General features: G+C 28.4%; 1 protein-coding gene across 2 annotated transcripts in view; it reads right to left on the bottom strand.

The window, feature by feature from the left end:
- Window positions 1-8,903, bottom strand: part of Cdc6 (Cell division cycle 6) — a 19,162-nt gene that overhangs the window by 8,149 nt on the left and 2,110 nt on the right. Inside the window, exons 5-9 of one of the 2 annotated variants that reach the window (XM_014427080.2) lie at window positions 8,060-8,306; window positions 6,201-6,336; window positions 5,577-5,764; window positions 5,348-5,488; window positions 3,157-3,599 (exon numbers count right to left, since the gene is read on the bottom strand). In XM_014427080.2, the coding sequence (XP_014282566.1) occupies window positions 3,504-3,599; window positions 5,348-5,488; window positions 5,577-5,764; window positions 6,201-6,336; window positions 8,060-8,306 (808 nt within the window). In that variant the 3' untranslated portion in view covers window positions 3,157-3,503. Of the gene's footprint in view, window positions 1-3,156; window positions 3,600-5,347; window positions 5,489-5,576; window positions 5,765-6,200; window positions 6,337-8,059; window positions 8,307-8,903 lie in introns of those variants that run through there. The other variant, XM_014427081.3, reaches the window with a different exon arrangement.

Here is an 8,903-nt window from a genome sequence, read left to right as displayed (position 1 = left end):
TTATGGAGTTGATCTCGAACCTTAAAATGTTGCTAATCCGCGCGGAAAATTGAACGCAGTCACATAACGTAAAAGAATCGGAAAAACAAGTATTGAAAATGCTTCTGATCCAGTGTTTCGTTGTACACAGTCTTATGAGAGGTAGACACGGTAACGCCGTATTTAAAGGATACTTTCGACTTGGAATCGATGAAGTCCATTTTCCGTAATAGAGCGGGATTATTCAATTCAAGCGTGAAAACGAGGACAGGTAACAGTATGAATAACTGCAATATTATTTTTAACTATGGGCTTGTTAAAATCATTGTTTTTAAAAGATTTTATCTATTTACATCTTTTTAGTTAAAATTCCACGCAGACTTCGGAAGATGGATATTTTTCATCTACGTTTTTTAAATTGTTTATGGATCAATTTTTTTGTGGGGAATTTTTTTTAATAAACACATTTGAATAAAAATATAATGTAAACTGATGAAAAAAAAAAAAAAAGGAAAACCCATATAATTTTTTATCAGAATCATTTGTCCAAACTATGTTGACCATTGGCCATCACCATGCATGGAACTATAGAAGGCTCTATCTAGCAACTACACAGGAATGGATCAATCAAAATATAGTACAAATGCCGATTCCCCTTCAAAGTTTCCATCCAGTTGCTAACTGAGTGCATTAACCATAAATGGGTATATATGTTAAGGTTGGTCAAAATGCAACAACTTACAAATTTTTTACTCACTAGCACAAAGAAAATGGGCCAGGTACAAGGGAAGGGCCAGAAGAGAAAATTGCAGGAATTCAATATTGGTTGAATATGACCAGACCAGCAAGGGGACCAAAAAATCAGTTTTGTTTTAAGTTACATAAAGCATTTCAGCAGTGAATTTTTGACTGACTGTACTAAATAATGATAATAAATTACTGACTATATACTTTTACTTTTTTGAGTACCTAAATATATATTTTTTACAATGAAAGAATTTTGTGTTAATTTCACTATCAACGATTACTTCAATACTAACTAGCGTGAATAAATAAAATCTAAAGTTAGTAGAGGTGTGAAGGTGGACTTCAGCTCTGAGGAATTATCTCAGAGCTTTCATTTTAAGCCTCACCTGATGACTTACTTGAGCAAAGGGACCAACTTTAGAGATGATCTGATCAGTAATAATATCTTTTATTTGGGATCAATCTTGTCTTACTTGTTCATAAATATCTTCCTATGGGCATACACCTAACGAATCTTGTTCCTTTTAGATGTTATTAATTTATATCATCCATCAAATAGCCAAGCTTCCAATATCTTGGTTTTCGCTTGTCATTATTATTTAAAAAAAGACCAGTTTCTGATAAAATGGTTATGCTCTCAGTATAATTGGTAATCAGTGTCATAATATAGAATGTAAACTCACATTTATTATTTATGTAATATACATAGGTACATTTTAGAGGTCTAAGAACATATTCTAGTAAATAAATAATAATTAGTAATGATTGCTGCAATAAGCACTCTATGCTCCTTTCAATAAACGTATCTAAAATTTGATTATCTATCAAGCAGATTATAATTTTAGGCAAAAATAGTTTAATTCTTATGACAATACCTAATCAAAAGTGTTTTCAGTGTCAAAGACTCTTTTTTTCATTTGAAATTCCCTTCTCTGCATAAGAGTAAGTTTCTGTAAAAAAATTGTTGATAATGTCGACAGAACAATACAAGATCCAAGACTATTATAAGAGTTTATTAGACTCTAATAATAATAATGTATCTTTATCATGAAATATAGCAAAATTTTAAGTAAGGAAGGACCTCCTTAGATCCACTCAGGTAGATAAGGACAGTTATAAAATAAATGAGCACATCATTTTTGAATTAGTAGAAGAAATTATGTTAGAACTTTTCTAATAAAAAAAAATTACTAAATTCAGTGTTTTAACACTCTATATATATTTGTAATAAAGTGGTTAGATATGAATTAATCTATTCTCGAAAAACTCAGCAAATCAATTACTGAAGAGTGGTCTGTTCTAGGCTAATTTTAAAGGCAGGCGTTCACCTCAACAATATGCTACTGTTATAGAGAAAAAAATTCTGAAGGACAAGTTGATGAAAATCAAAAATGAATCTCATTAAAATAAGAAAAATGTATAATTAAAAGTACATGGCTGTTTTATTATGAGATATTTAATGCTCCATTCACATGAAGCATGTTGTGTTGATGTTTTATGTTATTAAGTCAAAGCATTTCTCAATAAATGGTTAGTCTAATGTGGAAATTTTCATTTCCGTTATACATTAAAATGAATATTTTACAGTAAATGAAATGTTATATCCAAACTTAATTTATAAAGTGAAAGAGTTAGTTTGTTTCAATGTGTTAATTTCACTTTAATTTGAAAATTTCCACATTAGACTAACCATTTATTGAGAAATGCTTTAACTTAATAACATAACACATCAACACAACATGCTTCATGTAAATGGAGCATTGAATATCTTATAATAAAACAGGCCTGTACGTGTTTCGTAACCACTCACTTACTGACATATTGATAAGTACATCTCAAAAACAACAATGCCTATGAAGCAGAAGTTTTATTAATGATGGTTCCCTTTATAGTGTAGGTATACAATAAGACTGGGTGGTTAAAAAAAATTATATCTAGTACTTGAGAAGATTATTTTTTCAAATACAAATTAGCCTCACACTAGAAAGATAATGAAATTGGGATGTTATTCAGTCAATCAGTGTGCAGGGTGCATCAGGTGCATTTGGTAATCTACACATCAAGTTTACAAAACAGACTTGTATAATGCTGGTGAGCTTGTACACAGCTTAGTTATATTATATAAATATACAAAAAAAACATGGACAAGTTGAAACTGGATCTTTATAGAATATGAGTTCATAAGTCTTTTCAAGATAAACAATATATACATTAAGTAAATATCCAATATAAGATCAAAATAGAAATAATTAAACATCATCCACAATAAATAATAGAAAGAATTAACATAAGAAAAAATTATTTTTTAAAAAAATATGTATGCATTAGCATGTGAGTCAAATACCATACTAGAAATATATGGAAGAAACAACAAGCCATTTCCTGAATAAATAAATTTATTTTAAATTCTGTACATATGTTACAACATTCAATTTACAATAAATAAATACAAGTTAGGTCAGTCCATGATAAATTATCATTATTCTTTGGTACAGTTCTAAAATCAAAAGAGAATAAAGAAAATTTCTTTTTCAAGTAAAAACTTGATCATCTGGTCATTAAATGCCAAGAGATTTGAGATTTGTAAGATACATTATAAAATCAATTATACTAGGTATATTATCAACAATAAAAAAAAAATCATAGTGTAACAAACTAAAATGATTGTGATGTAAAAATATGAACAGACAATCAAAAATTTATTGCAAATATTACAATTATTATACCTAATTGTATGTACAAAGTTATAAAAAACAAACTCGAAGGTTAACTTTCGATCACTTCAAACATGACACGTCATCTAATATAGTTGCAAGTAACTGTTTGTCTTGTAACGCATTTTCGATTTCAGCTTCATCCCACATTAATAACACCTAAAAAAATTTAAAGTATAATTGAAACATTTTTAATTTAGATAGTATACTGATATAATTTAGGATGGGAGTAGCAGATGGTAACGTCAACATTTCTAATGATTTAGATAAAATAATACATTTTTACAATAGTATGGATTTATAAGATGGTACTACTTTTATTGTGAAAATCAGGTAAATAACTTACTTTATGACAAAATAAGAAAAACGTGCTACCCTTTTCAAATTAAGTACATATTACATATAAGTTACAATCAAACACATGACCAAATCTAAAAATGCCACAGGAAAAGTTATAGGTCAACTACAATAGTTTTACCATATAATAGGACTGGCTACTTTCCATTATAGTAACTTAAAATGATATAAAGACCCTGTAGTATGATTGAAGGATGTATACCATTTTTGAATCTTACATCTCTCCTTTTTTTTTTTTCTTAAAAAGGCTAAGTACCTTGTTAGCCCATATGCAGTTCATTACCCTCCTCCTCCCCCCAAATTTTCTCCAGTAAAATGAGTGGTCACCCTATATTTGAATTCAATCTAATGAGATTTGTGTGTGACCAAACATGGTGATTTAAAATCCCATCATAGTTGATTTTTATTTCTAATTTTGTTTTAAGAGACTAAATAAAGTTATTCCCTCACTTATCACAAATTTCAGTTATGGGAAATACTATAAAATTTATTTATAGGAATTTATTTCCTGAGGGAATCAGGGATGATACTTACATTCAAGAAAATGGTATGATTACACTGAGAATGAAAGATACGGTATCCAAAAAGAAAAATAGCTGATGTAAATGGTGCTTAGAATTAGGAGTAAAGGTGCAGGTCTCTGCAACCTGTGAACAATAGCGTATGGTTCGAATTCTGTGGTGGACCCACGAAATGAAAACTTGGCTCTCCACCGGTATGTCAGATATGGAAGGGGATAAAAAAAATAGTACTTAGAATTAAGATTTTAAAATATTAACCAAATAAAAAGATATACTTTAATTTCAAAGGTTTATCATAATATTACAAAAACTTAATAAAGTAAGCTTGTTTGTTTTTGGGATTTTGGGAACAATAAATTTGAAAATTGAATATTTATTTGATGTTAAACTTTTACCCCTCTCCCCTCCCCACATATTTTACTTGAAAATTATTTTGAAATTGGAGGTCAACTTATGTTCAAGTAAATTCAGTAGTTTTAGAAATAATTTTTCCACAATAATGGAAGGGCAATTGATTGTATGAATTCAAAATGTTTATTAATTAAATAACAAAAATTTACTCTCACACTTTAGTTATTATAGCTTCTAAAGTTTCAGTTTTTTTCGTAGTGGTTTTTCTCAATATTGATTTGTGAGCTTCTTAGTATTAAAATGTTTATGTATAGGAAGATGGTAAATTTTTACGGTCAACTATATAAACATATATAAAATGTTAATGGTTCTTGATATTAACATATTAGTGTGATGGGCCTTCTCTTGAGACAAAAAATCCGTGCCAAGCTTTGCTTATTATACACAATGCAAAGGAAATAGTATTCATAAATCCAAAAGGAACTTAAATACTTCAGATTGGAAGCCAGATTTCCATCATTAATATTAATCATTTGACGAATGATAAACTAACGGGGTGGATGAAACAGTTAGTACATGTTTTACTTCTTTGTTTTTTGAACATGTTTTTAGTCAGAGGACCTTTAGAAAGAGTAACACATTACACTACTTCTAAACCAGTACAAATATAGTTCATACCTTAGATAATCTGTTCCTTGTTTTTCCTTGAATTTTTATAGCTCCCCGAGATTCTACAAGCTCAGAGAGACAAAAAAACTCTGATATTTCAATTGCAGTCATGTTTTTTTTGGCACAAACTTTTTTGTAAACATCATGAAGCTACAAAAAAAAAAAAAAAAAATTGAAGACTTTATTATAACTCCTACTACAATATACATGCACATAACATTAAAAAATCATAACATACCCTTCCAACAGTAATTTCTTTACATTTGGAATTTTTCTTTATTAAAATCATAGTACATATCAACACTTTTTGGTGTAAAGGAAAACTTTCACCACTTTCTGAATTGGTAGAGCCAGTCAAGGTACTAGAAGTTCCATACACATTATTAACCACTGAGAGGACATCCTGTAAGGAAACCTGCTTACTACCTGTTAAACAAAACCATATAAAAATAACTGTCTTTTAACTTTTGTACTTTGAAGAATATTGACAATAAATTTAATAATTGAAACAAAGCATAAACATTTCTCTAATCAACTTAAATAATTAATAATAGATAATATCAAGAAAACTGAGTAAGTAAAACTTTTTTCTGAAATGTATTGATATATTCATAGATGGTACACATGCACAGGATGAATATAATAAAATCTGTGGATATGTTGAGTACCTATCACTTCCCTGTATTTGAGCATTCTAAAGCAACTCCATTGTCTGAATCATTTGAGTAATCCTTAATTAAATGCATCAGGAATGCAAATTTTTATCTGTAAATAATTAGAAATCTACCATTTCCTTATTCTTTTCAAATAGTTCCACCCTGTAGTACATAATCTGTCCAATATATCACATCACAATACTTACTTTCTGATTTACTTTGAGTGATTTCAAGAACTCTTCTACCAATATCTAATGCCTTCCGGAGATCTCCTGACACAGCTGCAACTTTACTAGCAAGCAGCTGAAGAGCCCCTCCTTTTAGAACATTATCAACTCCACCCTAGAAAAACAGAAAAAAATAAACCAAGCTTGTAAGAGTAAACAGATTAGATCAATCGAATTATGTTCTATTCACTAAAGTACATTGATATATCTCTTTTATCTAGTATCCTTAGTACCAAGCAAAAGTGTGAAAACAGAAAAAGATAGGATACAGAATGTATATCAAAGCTTCCTGAAGATTATGTAATGACCCTAGCTCATTTAGGGGAAAGGTGTTTAGTAAAATATATTTAAAATAGGTTTTAATGAAATAATGACAATAATCAACAGAATAAAAATAATAGAATTAATATAATGGATTTTAAACAGACTTCAACAAAACAGATATGCACAAACAATGCAAAAATTTTAATGCATGAAAGTCAAAATGTATATTCCTATGTAAGGAAAATAAGATAAATCACAGAGCAAAAATAAAAAATTAAAACATTGATAAAATTCACAAACAAATAGATCAAGAGGGAAAAAAATACCAGAATCATAAATAATTCAAACAATGATGATAAATTATTTAGTTTCTTTATTTCTAGTCAAATATGGATATTCTAGTATTACCGTCAGCTGAGGTATGTTGGTGGGTAAGTTAAAAAAAAAATAATTAAAAAAAGATATTTCTTCACTTTTCAAAATAAACAAAAAATTTGTAATCCAGTTAAACATGGTTTAAACATTGGTTTAAACTATATATAATTTTTAAAACATTAAATTATGTGTAAAATCAATTCCAATATATAAAAATAATTTTTGGTGTAAAGTTATAACCCTCTGTCGAATTCATTTTAAATTTCCAAGCTATAGCTAGTAAGATTTCATAAATAATAAATAATATTTCAAAAATCGATATTTTTTCACTATCCCACATGGACTATTGAAAAAATAAAAATGATTAAATATCAATTACGTCAAAATCCATTTTCTACCATCGTTTATACATATGTAATGTAATTTCCTAAAATTGCCTATATTTAGAAAATGTTCATCTGATTTGACAAAAAACTGAAAGAAAGTTGAGGAAAAATGGAATTAGTGACAATTTTATCAAATTATACTTATTACTTTTACTAACTTATGCGGGAATGTATTTTCCTGGACATGATTATATTTCGAAACTGCTCGTCCTATATGATTTTATTCTCAGACAACAAATCATTGACTATAAAATATTGAAATATTAGTAATCCTGAAATGTTTTTAATATTCGTTATTTGAATTTTTTGACCACAGCAGTTTTCCTGATTTTTTATTGGAAAATGTCATAGGAATGAAAAGTTAAGGGAAACTTTTAAAAAGTAAAAATATTCCAAGACTTCCTGGGTTTTCAGGTTGCTAGACACCTCATGTACAGTGTTGAAGATCTACAAGCCAAAAATTCAATAATAAAATTTAAAAATTGTGAAACAAAAGAGGTGTAACAGCACTTTCTGTAAGTACCATAATATTTGAAACACCTACTGACAGACGTTATTACAGATTTGGTAAATAAATCAAGAACCAAAACTTAATAAGTTGTAATAGTTCTGAAATATATTAAAATAATAAAAATATTGATGTACAAAGTATAAATACAAATACTATAGAATCAAGTCATTAGCAACAACTTAAAATCCATCTTACTTCTTCAGTTTACTAATGGAAAATAAATGACCTCAGTTAGAAAGTTAGTGTGTGTATAATGTTCCTGGGTTAAAAACAACTAAAAATGTATATTAAAGACAGTTTACCTCTTTTAATCTATTAGTTAGTATTTCACAAATTTCTTCTCTTGAATAGGGAGGAAAATTGATTAATATTGGTAATACATCCAACTTAGCCTCAAGTCTTGGCAGAATCCTATCAGTTAAATCGAGAGCATTTGCGATTCCCAAAAGAACTAGGTTTGATTTGTATATTAAAGGCCATTCAAATATTGTATATAAAAGGGTTTGCTTTTTACTTTCTAATTGATCCATTTCATCAAGAATAAGCATTCTGAAAATAAAAAAAGAATATAAAATAACTAACAAGTTAAATTATTTTTAAAATAAATGAATAAATATTTTTTTTTTAGAAACAAAAATTTAGGATTTTTAATCTATACATAACTTAGAAAGTTAAACATAAATGAATAAATTAACAAGAGTGTATGTATATAAAATATATATACAGCAATATTGGTGCACTAGAACAACGGTTCTTCCTTTTGGACTTTCTTGGCAGCAGCACCCTTGTTGGGCTAAATACATTTTGTGGCTCCCCTATTAGACCAAAAATATTTTGCAGCATCCTGATCAAGCAAAGAAGAAATTATTAGCACAACTATCCTAGGAGCTGTTGAATATGTAGAAAAAGAAGAAAAACCTGAGCAAAATAAGTGCTGAATTGTATTTTTAGAATGTGGCACTCGCTTGCGGCACATCAGGGTCCAAGGCACCTAATTGGGAACCACTGTACTAGAGGATCTAGCAGGAGGCATTTTTTTCTTTTCTTTAAAACTGTTTTCTATTATATATATAAAAAGCAGGCACTTTTATTATTATGTTCTTATATGAAAAATAAATTGCATTTAAAAATTTTAGTTAGTTAAAC

Source organism: Halyomorpha halys, unplaced genomic scaffold, assembly GCF_000696795.3.
Source record: "Halyomorpha halys isolate HHAL.00 unplaced genomic scaffold, Hhal_1.1 Scaffold620.1, whole genome shotgun sequence".
Taxonomy (NCBI): Eukaryota; Metazoa; Arthropoda; class Insecta; order Hemiptera; family Pentatomidae; genus Halyomorpha; species Halyomorpha halys.
The sequence above is the reverse complement of the archived record's forward strand: the minus strand, read 5'-3'. Positions and strand labels throughout refer to the sequence as shown.